Genomic DNA, 25,824 nt, shown 5'->3' with positions numbered 1-25,824 from the left:
AAGAACCTGTAACGCAAAGAGGACTTACTACAGATCAATTGCTTTGCTGAGGTGTAACGAACATGTAGAGATAAGCATCTGTATATCTGTTTACTGAATAAACTCCTGAAACTTTGACAACGTCTAAGTAGTTCTATCTCCAATGCTGCTGCTGTGATGAGAGTCGGGTTATCACACTTCCTGTGATATGGTGCTGAACGAAGGTGTATTGTTGTTGCCCACAGCAACCAACGTATAAGTTCCTCCAAGTATAGAAAAAATATTCCCTACCCTTTTCACAAGCCTTGCTATAGTGCAATGGGGTATATGCACAATAATTTTACTGGTACTTACACCACTTACTTGGCATGTGTTGTGCAAGTAGTGCAAGTTACGTTATCTAGGTCCTAGGTTCTCAACGTGTGATACGCGTACCCAAGGGGTACTTGATGGTTCCAGGGCGTACTCAGGCTTAATATACTTAAACAAGAATAACAAATTTAGAGTTTTAGAAAATTATTATACTTATTTAAAAAAACACCAAAGTAGTATTTTAGCTAATGAAAAGCAATAGTAAATGCTTGGAAATAGTTTTGAACCAATTATCATGTATCATGTATCATGTACTATCATTAAATATATATTTGTCAAGGGGTTCTTGTGATAATGTTTACTATGCTATGGGGTACTTGGTGAGTACAGGGTTTCAAAAGGGGTACATGCCAATAAAATGTTAAGAAACACTGATCTTGGTAACCCACGGGCAGCACGGTGGCATAGTGGTTAGCTCTCTCGCCTTGCAGCGCTGGGTCCCTGGTTCGAATCCCAGCCAGGGCACTATCTGCAAAGAGTTTGTATGTTCTCTCCGTGTCTGCGTAGGTTTCCTCCGGGCACTCCGGTTTCCTCCCACATTCCAAAAACATACGGATAAGTTGATTGGCTCCCCCTAAAATTGGCCCTAGACTACAGTATGTACACTACATAATATAGACATATGGCAATGGTAGGGATTAGATTGTGAGCTCCTTTGAGGGACAGTTAGTGACAAGATATATATATATACACTGTACAGCACTGCGTAATATGTCAGCGCTATATAATTACTAAATAATAATAATAATAATAACCCACGTGTTGCTAGTGTTGCTCCCTTATCGCAGTTTGCAGAATATACCCCAATGTAACCTAAGCAGGTATTGAAAACATTTCACACCTAACAGTAAGGCCAGGTGTGTAGAATCACTTCTGCACAGGAAACAGTGCTGATAGTCCTACCTTTCTGCAATTGTAGAAATCTCGATGTGGGTTATTTTTCAGCTCTTTCATTTCCTCCATTTCATTCAGCATTTCATGGACTTTGTACTTAGATGACAAAAACTTCAGACGTCGATGGCTGTAGGTCTTACTGTAATCCAAGAGATGTTTATTTTCATTTTACAATTAGGTTATAGTGAGGCCAATACAGCATATTTTAATCAACAGTGATCAGTTCAGTTACATGCAAATATGTCTGTTAATGATTTTGAATATTACAGTAGTTAAAATTTAGGAGCTTTTTTTTATATACAGGGAATTATAAGAGATGCTTTCATTTGCAATGTATATTTTGGGGGATTAATAGAAGCCTGACAAACGTAGAGGAAAGCTAATATAAGCCATTATGTAATGTTTTTACATTTTCCTTTACACTTGAGGCTGGTTTCAGACTGTAAATTGGCATTAGTGATGCGTTGTGTCGCACCCGTCGCACCGCATCACACTGCCACAAACAGGCCTTTAACCACTTCAGCCTACAGGGTTCATTTTTTGCATCCGAGCAACTTTCACCTCCCATTCATTTGCCAATAACTTTATCACTACTCAATAAATTTGGTAAGAATTATTTTATTCTAAATCTATTTTAACAGGAATATTAAGAAAGAAATGGAAAAAAATCATTATTTCTCAGTTTGTGGCCATTATAGTTTGAAATTAATACATGCTACCGTAATTAAAACCCATTTATTTTATTTGCCCATTTGTCCCGCTTATTACCACATTTAAATTATGTCCCTATCACAATGAATAAGACCAATATTTTATTTGGAAATAAAGGTGCATTTTTTCAATTTGCATCCATCACTATTTACAAGCCCATAATTTAAAAAATGATATTAATATACTCCTTTGACATGCATATTTTAAAAGTTCAGACCCTTAGGTAACTATTTATTTTTTTTTGTTTTTTTTTTGTATTGTAATTTTTTTTTTTTTGAAAATTTTAATTTGGGTAATTTTTGGTGTGTGAGGTAAACAGCTAATTTTAAATGTAAAATAATGTATTTATTTAATAAAAAATGGATGTGAGTGTAGTTTTACTATTTGGCCACAAGATGTCCACAGTCAAAAAGTCCTGGAAGTGTACGATCACGCTTCCAGGAACGTGAATGTGGACGGGAAACTTTTTTTAACTCAGGAAAACCGCAGCCTCTTATAAGAGGCTGTTGTTTTTTCTGCGGAGGACTACGATCAATGAATGGGAGCTATAATCCCATTTATTGATCGCTGAGCTAACGGCCAGCGACGGGAGCGAGCTTAGCCTATCTGGACGAGAATGTTCGTCCAGATAGGCTTAAGTGGTTAGGGAATACCGCGTTAGTACACGGTGTTCCCTGTCTGGCAATCGGGCAAGCAGGAAGTGACGCTTCCACGCATGCGTGCCATGACATCGCATTGCCAACTTTTTAAAGAACTATGTGTTGCTATAGACTAACATGACTTCCGGGCCTACGCAGATTGCTGCAGGTTGCTGCAGAAGCCACACAGTATCGTAGTTTTGCACTAGCGATAAATTGGGCACTTGGAGCGCAGCATAACGCAATATGGGAAGTATGAACTTCCCCATAGGGTTTCATTAGGCTGCGGTAGCAGTGCGGCAATTTGCTGCCCCGCGCCAGTGTGAAAGGGCCCTTAGGCTGCAGCCAGCTATTATTTTTCAGACGTATCCAACTTGTCTTTGCGTACACTTCGAGTAGTTCATTCGGAGACATGCAGTTACTGTTGCCTGTTCAGGTGTTCAGTCACCTTAACTACATCAGAAGGGATTTTTACACACATACAGAAATACACATTAGCAACATTAACATTATTATCCTCAGTCTGAATCATAGAACATCTGTTAAATTGCTACGAAAGCAAATGCTTTGCAAATTGTAGAATATACAGGCGAGTATAAAATCATGGCTTTTCACATCAGTATACTTTTGAACTGACTGACACAATTCAGACAGTGAGGCTAGGTTTACAGTGGGAGCTGTGTTACATTCTCTGTAAAAATGCAATGCAATGGGGGTGCAACATTTTGCAAGAGTTGTGTTGCATACAGTGAAACATACAGTCAATGAAAATTATGCTTCACTGCCACTGTTAACATGAGCGTTATGCAGTAACGTATTGCATTGTATGGCCATTCTCGTACACGTAGGTGAGGGTGGCTGTGAGCAATCTTTCACTTTAATCCAAGCGCAGTAAAGGCAAGTACTTGCCTTCTGAGGCAAGTATCTAACTTTTACAGGTTTGCGGGTATGCTTTAAACTTTATCTTTATCATATCATTGTACAGTAGTAACACCTGGGACAATTTTAAGTATTGACCACCCTGCTGAAAAGCACAGAGTGCAATATGTAAACTGTAATGCTATGACAATAAAGCAAGTACTTACACAGGTCCTTGAGCAATGAGAGTAATTAAGAAATTCATGTCATCTACAAACTCATGAATATCTGGGTAGTTCAGCACTCTGGGTTTGCCTTTAGCCAGAGCATCTTTGTCTGAGTACACATACACCACTCCATCTTTCATTGCCAGCTGGTATCCAAGGTCAGCAGGCAAATTATCTTTTCTGAAAGGATCCTCCTCCTTTTGGGGTGGTGGGCTGAAGTCTGCAAAGAAGACATTACACCAAAATTCCTTTGTTAGCATGTGCATTCCATTTACAGGTTTAGTGACAACAATTGGCTGGCTGCATGATTTGTGTGAACCGTAGTTTGCCAATACTTTGAGTCAGGCCTGGATTTAACTCTTAGGAGCCTATAGGCACAGTTGTCCTGGCTCCTTAGATTTCACCCTCCATGAACCTACAAACCCCCACCAAACTGCACTGCAAGTGTGCTGGCTGTCCCAGCTGTCACTTCTACCTTACTTGTCATAGGTAGCTACAGGTGCCCCTTAGTATTAGGTAGCCAGAATTACCCTGAATATTAAGTAGCTAGAGGTGCCCCCAAGTATTAGGTATGCCAAGAGCCAGGTGAGTAACCTCTCATTCACACTGTACTCAGGATTCCGCATAGGTAAGGCGGGAGGGAGGCACTTAGGGAGGGGAGTGAGCCGCCTTTTCATCATCAGGCACCTGTAGGCACGTGCCTACAGTGTCTTATGATAAATCCAGCCCTGCTTTGAGTGAAAGTGCTAGGGTCATTAACAACAAAATATCACAGCCTTTTCCGCTACTACGGGGAACTAGACAGGGGTGTCCCCTCTCGCCGAGTCTGTTCGCCATAGCTATTGAACCACTGGCTATAATGCTTCGAAGCTCTGACGGGTTTGAGGGGTTAAAATTGGGGAAACTAGAGGAAAAAATCTCACTCTATGCAGACGACATACTACTATATCTTGCAGACTCAGGGCCTTCCCTCTCTACAGCTTTCCATATAATAGACCACTTTAGTAGATGGTCAGGATTAAAAATCAATAAAAGTCCATTCTCTTTCCTTTGGATAATAATACCCCGGGGGGAACTCTGGTGGATCGGGCCTACAATGGGTAACCAAATTTAAGTACTTGGGAATTGTGATACAGAAAGATACTAAGCTATTTCTGGCAAATAACTTTTTCCCTATTATACAACAGGTTAAAGATAAATGCAACACCTGGCAGGATCTATCTTTAACGTTAATAGGTAGAGTTAACACGGTTAAGATGATGCTATTACCTAAATTCACGTATATCTTTCGCAATTCCCCAGTATGGATCCCCAAAAAATACTTTACCGAAATAAATAAAATCTTAATCCCCTTCATATGGTCCAGTAAACTCCCTAGAATGTCTCTAAAAACACTGATGCTTCCGACCCTTGAAGGTGGGCTATCCATGCCTAATTTCCTTTATTACTTCCTGGCAGCACAGCTAGTCACAGCGCGGTGGTGGTTCTCCAAAAATGAACTTAATCCTGCAATAGTAGTGGAAGCGGCAATTATGGGATCTTATGAGGCCCTCCTGAATCTCCCCTTTAGAGGTCCAAACTCATCCCCACACATCACTATAGTCATGAAAACCACGATCCGTGCGTGGCAATACCTCCAAAAGAAATTAGCTTCACCATTAAGGCAATCCCCATATACCCCTCTTTGGGGCAACCCCAATGTCCCTCACTTTTCTTCTATACCAGATCCGGCTCTATGGGCACAACACGGGGTCAAAATATTAAAGGATATATTACCAAGACAGGAACCTTACTTCCCTTCATAGAACTCAGGCAACTCTACAATATCCCTCGACAAATGTATTTTAGGTATCTGCAACTCTCCCATGCATTTACTGCCCAATTTGGTAGAGAGAGTATACAGCTAGAATCCGACCCATTGGAGTCTCTGCTTATACAGGAAAACCTTGAAAAGCACCTATCAGCTATCTATACAGACCTGCTAGTCCAAATGGGCCACAACACTGATAAACTACACACACAATGGGCAGGCGACATTGGAGAGATAGAGGACGAGGAGTGGGAAGAAGTGGTGGGTAGGGGTGCTGGGGTCTTGGTCTCATCCAGGGATAGGTTAATCCACTTAAAGTATCTTCATAGAGTATACTTTACTCCGAATAGGCTGCATAGAATCAATCATACCCATTCTGATACCTGCACTAGGTGTGGCACACAAGTAGGAACTTATTTACATATGTTCTGGGCATGTTCAAAACTCAAAAGGTTCTGGGAACAGGTTGAAAAAACTATTGGGAAAGTATTAGATCTACCGTTCAAACTTGATATAAAAAATGGCAATGTTGGGAATATTTGCTAAAAATAGCTACAATAAATATAAACAAGCCATGATATTCACACTCTGCCATGTTGCTAGAAAAATAATTCTAACTCACTGGAACCAACCAGTAGTGCCCTCTAAGACTGAATGGATCTCTACCGTCAATCATATGCTCCCCCTGTGCAAAATGACATACAAAAGTAGAAACTGCCCTAACAAGTTTGAGAATATATGGTCTAGGTGGTGTTATAAGCATTGTAGGAGTCTTCAAATAGATATCTGAACATTTAATTTATTGATTATTATATGCAAGATACACTATGTATATTCTCCTACAGTAGTGAGTCAAGCATCTCTATAGGTAATCGAATAACAGGATATACCCCATCACTTTGGTCATAATACATTCAAAGATACCCTCTGTGAGCAATATGATGTACTGTCACGTGTGACATATTGTTAATTGGATTTTGTTAATATGTTTCTCTTCTGATGAATAATATACCAGAAGCAACAACAATTAAGATTCCTTCATATCTTCTCTTTCTCTCTGATCTCTTTTACTCTTCTCTTCCTTTCTTCCTCACATCCCCCCCCCCCCCCCCCTGTCTTTCAGAGACCTTGACTTACCACAACTTATTGTTCTGGGTAATATGTTCAATGGTTGTAATAAAAGTCTATGTTGTACTGTTGTACTGAAAAGAAAATCAATAAAAATGTACCTGTTAAAAAAAAAAGAAAGTGCTAGGGTCACATTCTCACCATATTCCCCTGCCTTCCTATCAGTGGCCTAGCTAGAGACTATTAGGCCCCATAGCAAAATTTCTCTGGGGCTATCAGATCTAGGCACTCTTGAGCAATGCCACCTGCCCCTACCCGATGAATATGAGTTGACTGGGCAATTTACCTTGTCTATAGTCCATGGGCACTGAGACAAAGTCAGAGGGTGAAAAACAAAGTGAACTCATCAAGTACCAGCTGGGCCCCCTCCCCTCCAGGGCCCCATAGCCGTTGCTATGGCTGCTATGGCTATTGCTACGCCCCTGCTTCCTATTTCCCAAGGTATGCGAGTTGTTATGAACTGAATGACTCAGCATCCATAAACACCATTAAAGGTGGCAGTAGTTAACAGCAGCTGCACCTTGAATCCAGCAAAGGATCACTTTACTTCCCAAGCAGAAATGGATTTGGAATTTGCAATTTCTCAACTTTTAGATCAGATGTCAGCAGAAAACGGATGGAGAATTGATGGAATGGCCACTGATTCACTCATTTAGATCAGATGTCAGCAGAAAACAGATGTAGAATTGATGGTATGGCCATTGGCCACTGATCCAATCAGCAACTCCACCTGCCTGCTTAAAGTGGACCGGAACTCTTTCACTGGACAGAAGGAAAACAGTTGTTTGTATTTGGAGAGTTTAGCCTGCCTGATTCCCACTCATCTGTGACTAATCACAAGTTGTAATTTTATCACTCAGCTGTGTCAGCTGACTGCTACGGCAAAGAGGTAATTGGCAAACACAGGATGTAAACAAAACGTCTGCTTCCATGAAAGCAGGAAATAGAAACACTGCAGATTTATTGCAGGATTTGTATCAGCTGTAACAAAGAAATAATACTTGGGATAATTTACTCCACAGTTGTACAAAGGAAGTAAAGAAGCAATTTTTTCAGATTTTTACAGTATGTCCTTTCAGTCTCATACCTGGATATATCTCATCTTCTTCATGCCAAGTTTTATTTTCCATGTCTCGTAGATATTGGGCTACCGTCCTTGGGAATCGCTGGACTGAGGCACGCATGTATTTTTCCCTTATGGCCAATGCCCGATACAGACCCTTTCCAGCCAACTCAAAATCATCTACTGACACCTGTGATAAAAGGAGATGAAATATCATTAAGGAAATTTGTACTTAACGTGTACTTTGTATTAAGCACAACTTGAGACATTTGTGAACCTAGATCCAATTCTTCAGGTTACAGTGCTTGTCTGCATCCTATATAATAAAACTCCTGTGTCTGTGTCCTCCTGTGTCCCTGCTTCCAGACCTGATAGTTTGCTGTCTGAGAACCTTATTGCATTGTGGGAAATAACAGCTTTTTCCAGCTGCCAAGCAAGCAACATCTTCATATGTGCATAAACTTCGGACAGCAGTGGGGGACGAGCGAGTGGGATGCATCTGTGCGCGCATTGCGGGGAAGGGAGTGGGGTAGTGGCCATGGCCTAGCGCCCGTTTTTTAATGGATAGGCCTTTTTACTAGTGTTCTAATAAGATACAAGTGCTTCTCCCATAATAACCTGTTAGTTTATTTCAAAATAGATCTATTATACTCACACGGTAACATGGACAAAGAGAATATTGTAACTACTTTTCATAGTATGCCCTACATCTGTTCACGAGTAACTCAACAAGGAAACAGACATGTTTCAAAACACTTAATATGAGCATGTTGGAACTTGTGAACGTTCCATTATCTTTTTCCGCTCCCATGTGGGCACTAAGCTCTAACTTAAAGCTCATGGGTCTGATGCACGGAAGGACAGAAAATATGCCATGCGCTGCAATTTTAACGGTACTAATGACAGGGGGCAGCATCCATTACATGATTAACACCACTGTACGTTGCTGTGATGATAATATTTTAACAGTCTCTGCTTAGTGTTAGTACCGGTAAAATTCCTGTGCACTGCTTGTGTATGGCAAATTTACAAGCCTTTTGTGCATCAGGCCCCATATTACCTCATAAACTATATATACTGCTACCACCATATCAAAATTATACATGAAATACACGCCTTACTCAAGAGGCTTGCACATACCCTAATCATCACCTGACTTTGACTACTGCAACATCCTACTTTGCAGCTTACCCCAACAAAAACACTAAGGGCCCGTTTCCACTGGTGTTTTGGATGCGAGGCGATTGCCGCATTGCCTTGCCTCTGGTTGTACATCTGGTTGTCCGTACAACCGGATGCGGCGTCATGCGGCTACCCATCAGCGGCTATGGGGACATGGATGCGTGCTGCGCAAAACTGCAGCATGCTATCCATAATTTCCCCCGCGTCACATCACCCCGGATCGCGTAGGTAAATTCGTGTCAATGGAACTACTCCATTGACGTGAATTGGTTGCAGTTTCCTTGCGTTGCGGTGCGGTTTCCGCATTGCAACGCGTCTAGTGAAAACGGGCGCTAACACCATCTCCACTGAACTGCTCTTCCCATTCGCCTCTTCTCCTGCTTTTCTTTGCCAATCCCACCATTGGCTGAAAACTACAAATCCTAACCCCCTCTGGCAAATCCCTCCATAAGTAAAATTTTCCTTCCATAAATTTACTCATTCATCGAAAGTCTAAATACAATCCCATCCACAAACCTTTCTTCTTACATGAAACATTCTTATCATTTGGACACCTCCTCTGATTCTCACATCTAGAACTTTTCATGGGTTTTGCTCCAAAATAATCGCATCATAACTCACAACTCTTAACTCAATTTCAACAGCTACTAAGTTACAAAAAATGGAGGAGGCTCTCTTGCTTCAAACAAAATATGTTGTAGTGTTTTGCCCTAAATTACACCTTAAAGTATAGTATACTACAATATGTAGCTACAATGGGATGCGAAAGTTTGGGCAACCTTGTTAATTGTCATGATTTTCCTGTATAAATCGTTGGTTGTTACGATTAAAAATGTCAGTTAACTATATCATAGAGGAGACACACACAGTGATATTTGAGAAGTGAAGTGAAGTTTATTGGCTTTACAGAAAGTGTGCAATAATTGTTTAAACAAAATTAGGCAGGTGCATACATTTGGGCACCACGAAAAAGTAATGAAATCAATATTTAGTAGATTCTCCTTTTGCAGTAATTATAGCCTCTATATGCTTCCTGTAGGTTCCAATGAGAGTCTGCATTCTGCTTGGAGGTATTTTGGACCATTCCTCTTCACAAAACATCTCTAGTTCATTCAGGTTTGATGGCTTCCGAGCATGGACAGCTCTCTTTAACTCACACCACAGATTTTAAATTATAATCAGGTTTGGGGACAGAGATGGCCATTCCAGAACGTTGTCCTTGTTTCTCTGCATGAATGCCTTAGTGGATTTTGAGCAGTGTTTAGGGTCGTTGTCTTGTTGAAAAATCCAGCCCCAGCGCAGCTTCAGCTTTGTCACTGATTCCTGGACATTGGTCTCCAGAATCTGCTGATACTGAGTGGAATCCATGCGTCCCTCAACTTTGACAAGATTCCCAGTCCCTGCACTGGCCACACAGCCCCACAGCATGATGGAACCAACACCATATTTTACTGTAGGTACCAGGTGTTTTTCTTGGAATGCTGTGTCTTTCTTCCTCCATGCATAATGCCCTTTGTTATGCCCAAATAACTCAAATTTAGTTTCATCAGTCTACAGTACCTTATTCCAAAATGAAGTTGGCTTGTCCAAATGTGTTTTAGCATACCTCAAGCAGCTCTGTTTGTGCTGTGGGTGGAGAAAAGGCTTCCTCTGCATCACTCTCGCATACAGCATCTCCTTGTGTAAAGAGTGCCGAATGGTTGAACAATGCACAGTGACTCCATCTGCAGCAAGATGATGTTGTAGGTCTTTGGTGCTGGTCTGGGGGTTGACTCCATTCGTCGCTTCTGTCTATCCAAGATTTTTCTTGGTCTGCCACTTCGAGCCTTAACTTGAACTGAGCCTGTGGTCTTCCATTTCCTCAATATGTTCATAACTGTGGAAACAGACAGCTAAAATCTCTGAGACAGCTTTCTGTATTTTTCCCCTAAATCATGATGGTGAACAATCTTTGTCTTCAGGTCATTTGAGAGTTGTTTTGAGACCCGCATGTTGCTACTCTTCAGAGTGTCCGGAATATAGCAGCTAGTTATGATGTTGGGATAATACAGGAGTATATTTTCATTTTTCTATCTGCTGTGTATTAGGTCAGAGATGTAGGTATGCCAGGCTGACAGCTGGCTTCATGGAGTTCCTGTATGTACATGTAAATTAACGCTATCATTGCCTGCTTCTAATTAGGAAACACTTAAAGAGACTCCATAACAAAAATTGCATCCTGTTTTTTATCATCCTACAAGTTCCAAAAGCTATTTTAATGTGTTCTGGCTTACTGCAGCACTTTCTACTATCACAGTCTCTGTAATAAATCAATGTATCTTTCCCCTGTCAGACTTGTCAGTCTGTGTCTGGAAGGCTGCCAAGTTCTTCAGTGTTGTGCTTCTGCTATGAACTCTCCCTTCCAGGCCCCTCTATGCACACTGCCTGTGTATTATTTAGATTAGGGCAGCTTCTCTCTTCTCTATCTTTTACAAGCTGGATAAATCGTCCTCTGAGCTGGCTGGGCTTTCACATACTGAGGAAATTCAGACAAGGGCAAAGCTGTTTGCAGGAAGAAAAGAGCAGCCTGAAACTTCAGTGCATGAGAACTGCAGGGGGAAAGAAACACACAAATGATCTCTTGAGATTCAAAAGGAAGGGTGTATACAGCCTGCTTGTGTACGGATGTATTTTCTATGTGTGGACATACTGTACATCAACCTACTTCCTGTTTTGGTGGCCATTTTGTTTGTTTATAAACAAACTTTTTAAAACTGTTTTTAACCACTTTTAATGCAGCGAGGAGCGGCGAAATTGTGACAGACGGTAATAGGAGATGTCCCCTAACGCACTGGTATGTTTACTTTTGTGCGATTTTAACAATACAGATTCTCTTTAAGAGCAGGGAATGCTAAATGGATTTGCTAGCCTCTGGCAAGGAGATGGCTAATTAGTCAATAGCCAGTCAGATCCTTACCTTTGATATGCTAGGAAATACTGTCACCAGTGTGTTGTCACCTGTAACCTGGAGACAGTGGAAGCTAACACAGGAATGCTTGAAATTTGCATATGACAGCCTACTGGAAGTGGGTGAAGGGTTGAAGTCCTTTTGATACAATTTTTACCTGGGGAAATTGGATTTTATGGAAGTGGTTTGAAATCTCTGAAAGATCCAAAACTAACACAGAATTGCTTTGAAGTCTGCAAAGTGTGACAGGAATAGCCTTGAAATTCGCATGTCACAGCTAGCCCAGATGTGACAAGGGGGCTCGGCAGACCGTGATGTCACAAACGGGGAAATTGCGTTAGTTTTGGGGATGGAACATTCAATGCCCCAGGCCCCCAAGTGGACTATATAACTCAAGCCTGGGACAGTCACAAATCCTCTTCTCTTGGAGGTAGCGCATAGCTAGAGGGATCCCGAGCGAATCGGACGGCGTTCTCCCGCCAACCACGTTATAACCGATGCTGGTAACGTTATATCCCTTTTATTTTGCAACTTGTTTTGTTTGTATCCTTGTAACTTTTACTTTGTAACTTTTTTACTTTGTTTTTTTGTACATCTTTTGTATATATTATTTTCTGCATTGTTCCACTTTTTTTCCTGGAATATTAAATCGTTATTTAATAAGTTTGACTCCTGCTGTACTAAACTAACACTCATAGCCTAGAAGAGACTGAAGTGTAACTGTGTATAAGTCCATGCCTGATTGTATGATTGAGCAACACTAGCGTATAAGATTGCAATTGCATCGTGTGTATGGGGCACTTCTGCGCTCGACAGCAGAGTGGGAAGTCTAACAGTATCGTTCGGGAACGACTGTTAGTGGTTTTGCTTCACTACAGTGTAAGATTGCAACTGTGTGTGTGTGCGTGGCGTTCTCGTATTCGGCCTAAAGCGTGAAGCTGACCCGAATACAAAAACGCAGATTGCGTGTTGAGCACTCGACAGCTGAGTGGACGTGTCTAGCAACAGCTAGTGGTGGCAGTAAGAAGCATTTGAGGGGTCACAGCCTTGTTTTTGGCTTGATCTGGTCAAACCTGCAGTCGGGAACCGTATACGCAGGCGTGCCACGGGGACCGGTTCCTGACACAGAGAACATTAAAAGAGGCGGGAAACTTACAATTGACCCCCTTAAATACTCTTTCTCATAATTGGATTCACCTGTGTATGTAGGTCAGGGGCCACTGAGCTTACCAAGCCAATTTGAGTTCCATTAATTAGTTCTAAAAGTTTTGGAATGAATACAATGACAACAGTGCCCAAATTTATGTACCTGCCTAACTTTATTTAAACAATTATTGCGCACTTTCTGTAAATCCAATAAACTTCATTTCACTTCTCAAATATCACTGTGTGTGTGTCTCCTATATAATATATTTAACTGACATTTTTCATCATAACACCCAACAATTTATACAGGAAAATCATGACGATTAACAAGGTTGCCCAAACTTTCGCATCCCATTGTATATCTGCATCAGGGGTGTTCATTAATATTGTGAGTAAAAAGACTAAAATCCTTACATGCCTTTATGATATAATGGAAAAGGATGAATTTATAATATATTCTATGTAAAGGAAAATGGACTGAGGCTGATTTATCAGGTTTCTCCTGAGATGCTGCACTTTGAACAACACGGGACCAATCCTTTTCACCTACTTCACCTAGTGATGTATTGCGGTCCCGCTATTGTCATAATCGCCCGCCATTTACAAGGATCGGCCTTATTTTTCTTGTTAAAATGCATTTAGTATAAAATAATTCTTAGAAAAATGTACCACCAAAAGAAAGTGTAAATGGTGATGAAATAAACGAGATATAGATCGCTTCATTGTGATAAGTAGTGATAAAGTTATTGGCGAATGAATGGGAGGAACTCTGAAAGGTGAAAATTGTTCTTGTACAGAATGGGGAAAAAAAACCTCAGTTGGAAAGTGGTTAAATAACCAGTTGATTTAAGCTTGGACAAAGGGAAACTCTACAGCTTGTGTGGGACAAGCTATGCTGCCACTTACTGTTCCTGAGCATATGACTTGTGTTCTGTATTTTCCTTTCTATTCATTTGTCAGCCCACAGCAGCCACTCTTATGCCTGGAACACCATGCAATTTCCCGTCAGAGAGATGGTCAAACCGATTATTTCTGACAGGTCCGATCTGATTTCTGATGGGTTTTCTAATTGATTTTCACTTCTATACAAAATCAATCAGAAAAACATTTGGAAATCAGATCGGACCTGTCGGAAATAATCAATTTGACAGTCAATCTGATGGAAAATTGCATGGTGTGTACCAGGCATTAAATCAGATGAGGGCAGTAATATGCACAATGTTACATGGGCTTGATTTATAAAGGGTACAATTTATGAAATGTTGCTTTTAGAAGCTTTGTAATAAGGGTCCTTTTACAATGAATGCGTTGGTATGCGTTAGTATGGGTTGGTATGCATTGTGTTTGTTTTCTCCATAGCAGTGCATTGTGAAAAAGTGAAAAAAGCTTCAGTTTTTCAGCGTACAGTGTGAAAGTGGCCATAGGGAAACATGAACACTGGACTGCACAAGAGTTGTCTTTTCAATTACAACTGATGGCAATTCATATAGTGTAAAAGGACCCTAAAGGTAGCCACACATCATACAATAAAATTATCAAATTTTACAGAAATTCAATAAAAACGATTGGTTGTTCCAAAAAATCAAAAGCTTATTTTTCATTTGTTTGGTAAGGTAAGCCAATAGTAGAACATTGGTAATAGAACATCGCTGATGATATTGACTGCTCTCAGTTTAGCAAGAGAATGTTTTAAATGTGCGCTGTTTTCAGAAGCTACCTGTCGCACTGTTGTTCACAGCTGCCTTACAAACAAAGCAAACAAAGGCAATACGCTTACATTCAGCCATACCTATTACACTGTAGAAAAGGTCTTATGGGGACTTTATTAGTGTTTGCGTGAGTGTGTATGTATGGTTTGCATTAGGGAGGGGTGGCAGGAGCAGAGGAGACGGGTTGGCTGGGTGCCACAGGTTTTCTGGCTGGAGTAACAAAGGCATTCCCTTTGCGGTAATGCATTCATAAAGCATTCCCGTATGCGGTAATGCTCAAAACCGCTGACTTTACTGAGCACTTAGCAAAATGTCAATTCATAAAAGCTGTTACCGCATAAAAAGCTCAAATTACCGAGCAGTGAGGTAAATTACCGCCTTGTGCGGTGATTATCTAAACACATGTCACTAAAAATGTCAATTCATAAACATTAGAGCATTGGGACGGAGAATACTGCTTGCTTTGAAGAGGCGATAAGGATGTGGAATAACAGAAAGTTAATGGAGACAGACCTCCCAGGCAGCAGCAGTGAGAGCAGAACAAAAAGGCTTCCTGAATACCCCAGGCTGTGTTTTTTTAACCTCTTGGGTACCTGTTTTCACATGATTTTTACATCTGAAAGCCTGCATTTGTAACATTTCTTGAAGTTCTTCTAAGCTGTGACAATTAAATAGATTGTTTAGAAAGACTAATAGACAAATTCAGCACAGATTTAGGGCAAACAGAGGCAGTTTAAAAAAAATGCACATCTAAAGGGAAGTTGGGGTTGCCTCTTTTATTGTAACGCTGTCTCTGCAGGAGAAAATGTATCAACTCAGGCAGCTTCTCATGTTACCGCCAGCCTAGTTCGGGAAAATACAGAACTTCTATCACAACTGTAAACATTTTTATGAATTAGCACACAGAAGTCTAAAATACCGAATGCAATATTTTCCTGCACAGATTTTTTTACCGAACACACTTTTATGAATGGTAGCCAAAGAGGCCGGAAACACCCCTGAAGCTTAGTTACCTTGTTTTTAAACCGTTTTTAGTTGTTTATACTTTGATTGAGCACCTCCAGTCATTAGCTACTAGTGGCTGTGTTAGTCTTTTTAAAACACAACATGGCTGGCACTCCTTATTACGGATACATAATAGAAATGTGCCATTATAATGCTTATGTTCTATATCAACATCCTGACAGTGGAAAATTGACCAGTTATATTAGGAAGAGCAACAACAGAAGTGTGACACCATCATGCACCATACGACATCACATAGCTTCATTCATAACTACTAGCCTCTGTCCATATCATGCCAGTGATGCATTTCTTTTTCTCTCAGACTGCAACAGTAACCAAAAATCTATCAGCTGCCCAGGACCACAAGTGCATAAGTTGGTGAAGTAGAGAAAAAAAAACTTTGCAAATCATTTTTCTGTCAGTTCTGTCTGATTTTTATTTTATCTTGTATATGTTTTCCCTGGGAGTTATGATTGCGTAAATAATTTTCCAGAATGTTCTGAAGCACATCTCCTTTGCAAGGCACATTCCTAATACTTGAGAAGTGTATATGGCAGTCAGGCTATTTCAAGAGGTCTTATAAAATAGTAGAATAGTAGTCATACAGGTCAACAGCTGACATGCATGTGTAAAATGATACCCATGCCATGGCCATATTTATTAAGACGGCAGCAAGTCTTGACACTGGTCTTCTCAACTCTTTAAATGAGAAGGCCAGGTTTATCACGTAACCAGTTTGCAACAGTAGTCTGCATCTACTTCACAGTTATGTAATGCTCCCAGTGCTATGCATATTGGAGGAGGACTGCAATGATTTGCACCCATGTTTTTCATATAATAGACATTGCCTCAGTAATCTGTTTACTTCACCAGTTATGTAATGGGAGAACTGCTGCAACCTTGTCTGCAATTCTAAATCTGCCACAGTAACAGTAACTTATACTGTGGGAGAGCCACAGCAGTAAACTACTGACATGAAATATACATATCAGAAATCTGATGATGGGGGAATCAAAGACGTTACAGGAAACCTGTCGTGCTTATCTCATTGCTTCTCCACTGACAGGGTCACTGACCCTGAGTAAAGATAAAGGTCGGGACTTCTGACTTGACATGCTTGGTCCAGGTCACTAAAACACTAAGCAGGGACCTCCTGGGGTACAAATGGTGTGAATGGGTGACCTGTTATTAAGCCAGCTTGTGAGGAAATGTAAACCAGCCAATTCCTGTTGCTCAGACCTCCAGAGCCGGAAACCGCCCCACTCTCTGACAACACTATCTGTACCCCATCTCCTCATAGTATGACAACTGCATAAGAAGGCAGAAAAACACCTACTGAGTCTGTTGTAAACTCTTTTAGCTAGGTGGCTTCAACTTCAGAGAACGTGATAACATTTTTAAAAGAGGATTTTAGCTTCACACTTGCATTAGGGTTTTATCACTGATGGAGATATTTTGACCTTGATTGATTGAAGTTGGGTTATCATTCTTTTATGCTGCATAGTTAGTTATAGCAGTTTTGCAATTGTTTCAACCCTCTCTATGGTTCAATATAAGCCAGATGAAAGTCTTTGTCCCCGAATAGGGTACAACTTGCAACAAATTCAGACCAAGATTTCAATATAAGTAATGTGCTATAGCCTGGAAACTTTAGTAACATATACAGTGATATATCTTCTCTGCCCAGTTGGCCACGTGCCCAAAACATGACTATGAAAAGAGAAATCTATTCTACATAGCAGTATTAGGAGCTGTGACATTATTTGAATTACCGCAAATTATAACAACACTCTTATTATAAAGTATATTAAGAAGCTAATATGTAAATAAAAATATCATGTCTAGTCTTATGATTTTACTGTACAATTTCACAGCTCTCAGCCGTGTAAGTGCATTTATGGCTGAAGATGAAGGACAGAACACACTATGAAATTTTCCTCTTGGATTTGTAGATGCATTGCTCCAGCAAGTAACCTCCTGAAGTATTTCAAGGTCATTTATCTAAATCTCATGTGGACACTCGCCAAAATAACAGATGCTTGAAAATGATCCCTCACCCACACTTTGCCTCCATGAGTTGTTCTTTCATAACCCATTTGGCATATTCATTCCCTCATAAGCTCCACACGATAATCTCCCCACAGTTCTCGCCACAGTCATATAGTCGCCCATATCTCTTTGTCAGCATTTAATCAGCATTCAATTCAACTTATGGTACCTCAGTTGGTAAAACTAGCCGATATCTCAGCTACTCCTCCTATCTTAGGCTGTATACAACACCTCATTTTTTTCTCCTCCATAAATGTGTCTTCCCTCTCTAACAGCTCAATGTGCCATATTCCTCCCTGTGTTGTAAGCTAGAATCCATCAATGTGCCATAGTTCTCCCTCCCTATAAGCTAGAATCCAGCAATGTGCCATAGTCCTCCCTATCTGTAAGCTAGAATCCAGCAATGTGCCATAGTCCTCATTGCCTGTAAGCTAGAATCCATCAATGTGCCAAAGTCTTCCCAGTCTGTAAGCCAAAATATAGACATTGGTTCATACTTCAGAATTGGTAGACATAGTAATTACTGTGTTGGTAGTCAATTTTGTGCATTTTCTCCTTGAATACCCTTCACTACACATCTTGCAGAGAGTGTATACTGTCTCTTGGAAATAGTGTATACTGTTTAGTAAATTATTTCCTTACCCCAGATGCATAGTCTCCTGTGATCTGTACCCTCTGAAAATCTGGCACATTTTTATAAAGAGGAGGAGAACCTTGTATAGCAGGAACTGCTTTTTGGTTTGCTTCAGGAACTTTTAGAACAAATGCCCTCAGGAGTTCAAGGCGTCTCTTCCTTAAGGTGAAACAAAGAAGCAGAATGAAAGAACACTTAAAACACTGTGAAAAAAACATTAATATTGTATTATCATTTTACCCAAGAGCAGATTAAGATCTTGTTTCCTGGATAATCATGCCAACTCTTGCCAGCCACTAGGGGTGCATCTTCGAGGATACTTCCCTACATCCCATTGGGCCTATTGGGAGATGGCATCATAGGTAGGTATTTTGCGATATTGATATGTCACTACCATTCGTAACAGCTAAGTAGCCTGGCCCATGCTTTGGACCGAATTGGTGAACAACAAGACAGAAAAGAGTGAACTTCACCAAAGCGAATAATAATATTTAGAAAAACATTTTTCAAGCTTAGATCAGTTCACACTGTACTTATTTTACTATTAACATAAGCACAATTCTACAGGTACACTGGAATATTGATCGGGGCTCTATTTGTAGACATTTTAAGCACACTTAAGTAAAAGCACACTAACATTTTAAGGACAAACATTTTCCAACATTCTTCTATAGACATGATAGAAGATATGCTTAAAGTGAACCTCCAGACTAAAAATTTACTCATCAGCACTGAAAAGGCTTGGTGTTTCTTTAACAGTTTCACAGCATCAGAACTTTGTTTTTCTTACCCAAGCCTCAATTTTAGCTGCACAGAAGCTAAGCCCCGCCCCATTAAAGAAATCTGCTCTGGCATTTTTCCTCTGATGCTGTGCAAAGCATGATGGGATTTCTGATGTTGTTCTCGGGGCCTAGCGCGCGCAGCTGGGAGGGGTGATCAGGACACAGGACAGTTGATACTGTGTCTCATGCTCGCTGTCACATCCTTTCAACCAAAAAGATGGCAGCCCCCATAAAATCACAAACATTTGCCTGTTCTTTTAAAACAGGATGGGTAAGAGATTATATTACCTATCTATTTAAATAAACATAACTAATGTAACTTAATGACAGTATGTTTGTTTAGGCTGAAGTTCTTCTTTAAGGATACATCACAGACAGAGTCACATCAATGAAAATCCTTTCAATTTTCCTCACAATACAAGATGTTTGAGCTACAGAAGCTTGAAAATGTCTAAAATTGCTGGAACAGATTATTGTATTGTTCCATAATAATTTAAGAATTGACAAACTCTACTTACTTTTTTTCCTTGGCCTCCTTGGTGTCTTTCAAAGCCATGTGATCAATTTGTTCATTTTGGGCAATGGGGCAGTTTTCTGCAACATCAAAGGGGGATATTTCTCCCTTGCTGTCCACACTATGAACTTCTGTTGCAAACACTTTCTCAGCCAGTTCGCGCACATCATCGGCATTTTCTGCAGAGATAAATATAAACACTTTAATGACTGCAATTACGGTATGAAATGATTCTGGTTCTAAGAAACATTCCTAGCTACCTTACAAAAGATGTTCAAGTACAGTGGTTTGTGGGACAAATAGTGGTGAAATAACCTCTAACACCGAGGAGAGACATGGTCATTCGCTGCAGGACACATTAACCTTGTTTCTTTAGTTAAACAGACAGCGGTGTAACTACAATTCGTGAGGCAACCCAGCAAAACTTTAATAGGGTCTCCCTTGACTCCCCTTGCAATGCAAAAATAATGGAAAATGCCCTGGTAGATTTATTGTTAGTAATTTTAACAATGATGGCAATGAACTTTTAAAATTGTGTAATGAAGATAAAACCATAGGTCATTTCTTGAAAACTAGGTAGGATTAATTTACAGACTAGACTACATCACCCAAAATGGATGAATAAGCCTTTTAGGTTTAAAGCTGAATTGCCTGTCCCATTGGCTATAATGGAATAGGTGTGACCTCTATACATTTGGGTAGTAGGTAGGTAAATATACAAGCTCTTCATTTAGCTATAAAGGTGGTCCACTACTTTTAAACAGGTTCCATTGCAGGAGATTGTTTGTAACTTTAATCCTGTGTTAAACATGGTGAAATGTGACTAAATTATATACTTTCAGACAACTCTGGATTAATACCTATAGTCATTTTGACATATGGTCATTTTGATTGTGCTTTTAAAATGTTTTAAACTACTTAAGGGCCCTTTTCCACTAGAGCGATTGTGATTGCTGAATCGCAAAATTGCAAATCGCTAGTGATTTTTAAATCGCTAGAGTTGTTACTTTATCATAGAAATCACGAGAAGTATTTTCCACTACAGTGATTCGATTTGGAAATCGCTAATCGCAAATCGCAATCGCTTGCTGGAGCGATTTTTACAATGATAATGCAATGCAAATGAAAATCACAAATCGCAATCGCATAACAGAATTAATGAAAAATCGCAATCGCAATCGCTGGCGTTTGTGATTTGTGATTGCGATTGCTAGTGGAAAAGGGCCCTAAAACAGTTTATACAATTTTGTACTATAGAACAAAAATGTATGTAATAAAAAATAGTATTGTGTATTTTGTACATGAAGACAACTTTGTTTGTGTCTCTGAAACGTTAGGTGTAACTCAAGTTGTTTGTAAGCAGTGGTCAGTCGGTATTGTTTATTTATTGTTATAGTTTTTTTTACTAGCAATTCCTTTGTAACTTTTTTTGAGAAATGGGAATTCTGTATGCACAGCATGTGTAATTTCTCCTTTTGAGTATATAGATTATTTTCAACATTAACTCCTATCTATGGATTGTTGCAATATGGACTATTGTCTCTAGTCAGCTGTTAACTTGCGTATATATGCTTTTGATCATACTATTGAGGAAGACAACCCCAAAATGTTGTGTATCGCTTCCTGAAAGTTACTGAAACACAAGTTTAAAAAGCCAGCGGGTTGTCTTCTCCACTATTCCTGCTGCATTCCTCCTCTAGAGCGGGAAATTAATTGGCAGAACAGGACCAAATCAGCCTCATGAATGTTATTTCCAGGGCCGGATTTGTACTTTCCAGCGTCCAAGGCCCGCTACCAGCAATTGCCCCGCCTTCCCCATTTTAGTGACCCATGTACAGTATATGAGTGTAGGTTTTCTCTCAGCTGAAAAATGATTGAATTTCCTGTCAGAGCAGAGTCCATAATGCCTGGTACACACCATGCAATATCCCGTCAGATAGATGTGTCAAATTGATTTTCTGATCACTTCTATACAAAGTCGATCAGAAAAACTATTGGAAATCTGATTGGTCCTGTTGGAAATAATCAATTTGACCCGATTATCTGATGGGAAATTGCATGATGTGAACCAGGCATAAGTAGTAAAGTAGCAGAGTAGCAATCATCTCCCTCTCCTGTAATCAGATACCCGGGCCTAGATTCAGTTCACTTTTTCTCCTTAGTTTTTTCCTAGGTAATATTTTAACAACACAGTCAATAAAATGCCCTTTAAAGGGAATGTCCAAGCAAAATAAAAAAATGAGTTTCACTTACCTGGGGCTTCTACCAGCCCCATGCAGCCATCCTGCGCCCTCGTAGTCACTCACTGCTACTCCAGTCCCCCGCTAGCAGCTTGCCGACCTCGCATTGCGTACATTTTTACGCATTCCCGCTAGTGCAGGAACATTAACACATACATTTTTACGCATTATTAGTTCAATGCATAAAAATTTACACATTGAACCAGTAACGCGTAAAAATGTATGCGTTAATGTTCCTGGACTAGCGGGAATGTGTAAAAATTTACGCAATGCGTCCCGCCGACCTCCGAGGTCGGCAAGCTGCCAGCGGGGGACTGGAGCAGCAGTGAGTGACTACGAGGGCACAGGATGGCTGCATGGGGCTGGTAGAAGCCCCAGGTAAGTGAAACTCATTTTTTTATTTTGCTTGGACATTCCCTTTAAGCAACCAGCAAGCAAGGAAATACTCAAAATAATTTTGATAGTACCTTTTCACCTACTTTTTGGTACTTTTTCAATTGCAAAGTGCTGAAAATGTATTTTAAATAGAAGATGAAAAATTATCTCCTAGGAGAAAAAAAGCTAATTGCATAGCTGTTGCTCAGCTATCAAAAGGCAACAATTACCTAAGAAGAACAGTTTAACCCCTTTATTGCCTTGCATTCTTCAGACTTAATTATTTTACTGATTTTTTTTTTTTTTAACTGATGGCTAACAAGGTACAATACTGCCAAGGGAGGACTGGCCTGGGGGAAAGGGGGAATATTTCCCCCCAGGCTGCCTCTCATTTAATGATTTAGGGCTGGTACAGTGCCTGGTGCATTCAAGTTTTTGTATAAGGCAATATGAACCCCTAGGCTGGCTGAGGGAAATAAAGGGCCAATTACAGAGCAATTAGAGGGTAGGCAAACTGGTAAATATACTCAGCATGTTGCAGAGCAGAGGCTTGCCTGCAGGGTCCATGGGAAAAAAATCTGTCTGGTCTCTCACCATTGCTAAAATGACTGTATTTGCACAGCTGCATAAGGTAATGTCTAGGCAGACAGTCCTTAGACTCCAGAAGGGCTGGACTTGTGTGAGAGATCGGCAGGGACAGGAGTTATATTACAGGCAAGTAGCCTCTGTGTGATGTGGCTGCAATACAGATAAGCTCTCTGCTCCATCTCAGGCTATTCTCAGTCTCTCTCCCTTGTTCACCTTTGTCGTCCCCCCCGTCCAGTGCTGGCTGGCTGTGTCTTCTTCAGGAAAAGCTAAATGTCAGGAAAGCTAAATAAGTGCAATCAAGGCAAGGTAAATATCTTCTTTCCTCTCTTTCAGCTTTCACCCCCTCACAATTTATTCACCACCATTCTTGTTATTAGTAACCCTAATCTAAAGCTGGCCATACAGGCATCGATTTTTTAATGACAGATTATTTCACTATGATTGAATCATATTGGTTTTCCAGAATCTATCAGTACGTAGAATGTATGTGGCCTATAGTGTGCCTATAGTGAAGTAGGTAGACAGTGATGCCACTGACCACCAATAAAAAGCAGGTAAGCAAGGCATGGATGTTGGAGGGGGGGGGGGGCAACAGTGATGGGAGAAGGGGTGCCGTAATTTCAGGAATTAGCAGAGCAGAGATCATGGTGCCAGGATGGAGGTCAGTAAAGATGTGTTGCCTGATTGAGGAAGATGGTGTTCTGGTAAAGTGGGAGGGAGTATCAGAGATGGAAAAGGGGCATATTTGAGGGATTATTAGAGATGGCGATTAAGAGAAGGACATAAATGTGTTTGTGTTGTGGTGGCGGGGGGGGGGGAGATTAAAGTGGCCATACATCTCTCAACTTGATGGCTGATCCACCAACTGTTTTGATAATCGAATCAGATGAAAATCTGTGCATGCCCGATTGAAGATTCGACTAATTTCGGGTGGAAATTAGTTGAATGTATTGATCTGAGATGCTCGAAAATCTCTGCCCGATGTGGTCAATCAACTGCGATAATCATAAACGATGAACGTGACAGAAACTCCAGCTGGTGTTGTAACTCAAAGCACATGGGGCCTCTAGTTTGTGTTTTCACTCAAGGCCAAAAGGTCCCAGTCCTCCCCTGAATACTGCTATCTTTAAAATGAGCCAGCAAGGGGTTAGGTTTTAGCTTAGAAGGGGATGCCATACATTTCTCTAGGGGAAACCATCTTCTCTTTTTGTTAAAGATTTATGAGTCCAGGGGAGAGAGAAGAAGGAATGGCTCAAGTCATTAACACAGAGTCTGACCAGCTATACTGTTCAGCTCAACTTGAGTTGTAAAGTGGACCTGATATTCCCGAATGTAAGCCTTACTGCATCAGAAATTCTTCACTACAACCCTGGCACTAAACTGAAGCTTGTGTATGTTCCTGGATCATCAGGAGATAGCACTGTCTCATCAAACAACAGGAAGTAAGGAAGATGCACCGAGCTCTGGAATTCAGGCTGTGTGTGCAGCAACGCCAGAGCGGCTTTGGAGCAGGATAGATGATTTACTTTGACATGTGGCATCTTACCTCAACCCAAGTCATGCTGCCCTTCTGCCCTTTCAGCACCCAAGGCCATGGCCTTTGTGGCCTTTCCAGAAATCTATCCCTCAGTATTTCCACTCTAAAAATGGTGTTTCTGAACAACTGTTGCTGTGGGTTATGAGAGTGCCTTATTTAGGTTTTAATCATTGCCATTACATTTGCTTATCAATTCTACCTTAACAGAAACTTGAATTGGACACGTTTATGGGGAACTTTTATTAGGACAGCTGATAACTGTGACATCCATTAATCACTTAGACCACAACTGTACCAATTTTGAATGTTAGTGTGCTGGTGCTGGTAGTGTGGTGGAGGTGTGAATGGACTTGTGGTGGGGTAGAAGTATAGCGGAGGTGTTAATGTTAGTGTGCTGCTAGTGGTAGTGTGGTGGGAGAGTGGATGGACTTGTGGTGAGGTAGAAGTATAGTGGAGATGTTAAGGTTAGTGTGCTGGTGCTGGTAGTGTGGTGGAGGTGTGAATGGACATGTGGTGGGGTAGAAGTATAGTGGAGGTGTTAATGTTAGTGTGCTGGTAGTGGGGTAGTGGTAGTGTGGTGGGAGAGTGGATGGACTTGTGGTGAGGTAGAAGTATAGTGGAGGTGTTAATGTTAGTGTGCTGGTGCTGGTAGTGTGGTGGAGGTGTGAATGGACATGTGGTGTGGTAGAAGTATAGTGGAGGTGTTAATGTTAGTGTGCTGCTAGTGGTAGTGTGGTGGGAGAGTGGATGGGCTTGTGGTGAGGTAGAAGTATAGTTGAGATGTGAATGTTAGTGTGCTGGGGATGGAAGTGTGGTGGGGTGTGAATGGACTTCTGGTGGGGTGGAAGTATAGTGAATGTGTTAATGTTAGTGTGCTGGTAGTGGTAGTGTGGTGGGAGAGTGGATGGACTTGTGGTGAGCTAGAAGTATAGTGGAGATGTTAAGGTTAGTGTGCTGGTGCTGGTAGTGTGGTGGAGGTGTGAATGGACATGTGGTAGGGTAGAAGTATAGTGGAGGTGTTAATGTTAGTGTGCTGGTAGTGGTAGTGTGGTGGGAGAGTGGATGGACTTGTGGTGAGGTAGAAGTATAGTTGAGATGTGAATGTTAGTGTGCTGGGGATGGAAGTGTGTTGGGGTGTGAATGGACTTCTGGTGGGGTGGAAGTATAGTGGATGTGTTAATGTTAGTGTGCTGGTAGTGGTAGTGTGGTGGGAGAGTGGATGGACTTGTGGTGAGCTAGAAGTATGGTCCAGATGTGAATGTTAGTGTGCTGGGGATGAAAGTGTGGTGGAGTGTAAATTGACTTATGGTGGGGTAGAAGTGCTGTAATGGTGTGAATGTTAGTGTGGTGATGCTGAAAGAGTGGCAAGGGTGTGAATGGACTTGTGGTGGTGCCTCAAATGCAAAGGTTAAAATAATTATTTTCTTTGTTATAAA

The 25,824-nt window shown here is 40.8% G+C and overlaps 1 protein-coding gene across 1 annotated transcript in view; it reads right to left on the bottom strand.

Annotated features, from left to right (window-relative positions):
- Window positions 1–25,824, bottom strand: part of AMPD1 (adenosine monophosphate deaminase 1) — an 81,085-nt gene that overhangs the window by 41,805 nt on the left and 13,456 nt on the right. Inside the window, exons 2-6 of the mRNA XM_068269692.1 lie at window positions 19,653–19,827; window positions 18,361–18,511; window positions 7,705–7,870; window positions 3,680–3,899; window positions 1,255–1,384 (exon numbers count right to left, since the gene is read on the bottom strand). Coding sequence (XP_068125793.1) covers window positions 1,255–1,384; window positions 3,680–3,899; window positions 7,705–7,870; window positions 18,361–18,511; window positions 19,653–19,827 — 842 coding nt within the window. The remainder of the gene's footprint in view (window positions 1–1,254; window positions 1,385–3,679; window positions 3,900–7,704; window positions 7,871–18,360; window positions 18,512–19,652; window positions 19,828–25,824) is intronic.

The sequence above is a fragment of the Hyperolius riggenbachi genome, chromosome 2, assembly GCF_040937935.1.
Source record: "Hyperolius riggenbachi isolate aHypRig1 chromosome 2, aHypRig1.pri, whole genome shotgun sequence".
NCBI lineage: Eukaryota > Metazoa > Chordata > Amphibia > Anura > Hyperoliidae > Hyperolius > Hyperolius riggenbachi.
The sequence above is the reverse complement of the archived record's forward strand: the minus strand, read 5'-3'. Positions and strand labels throughout refer to the sequence as shown.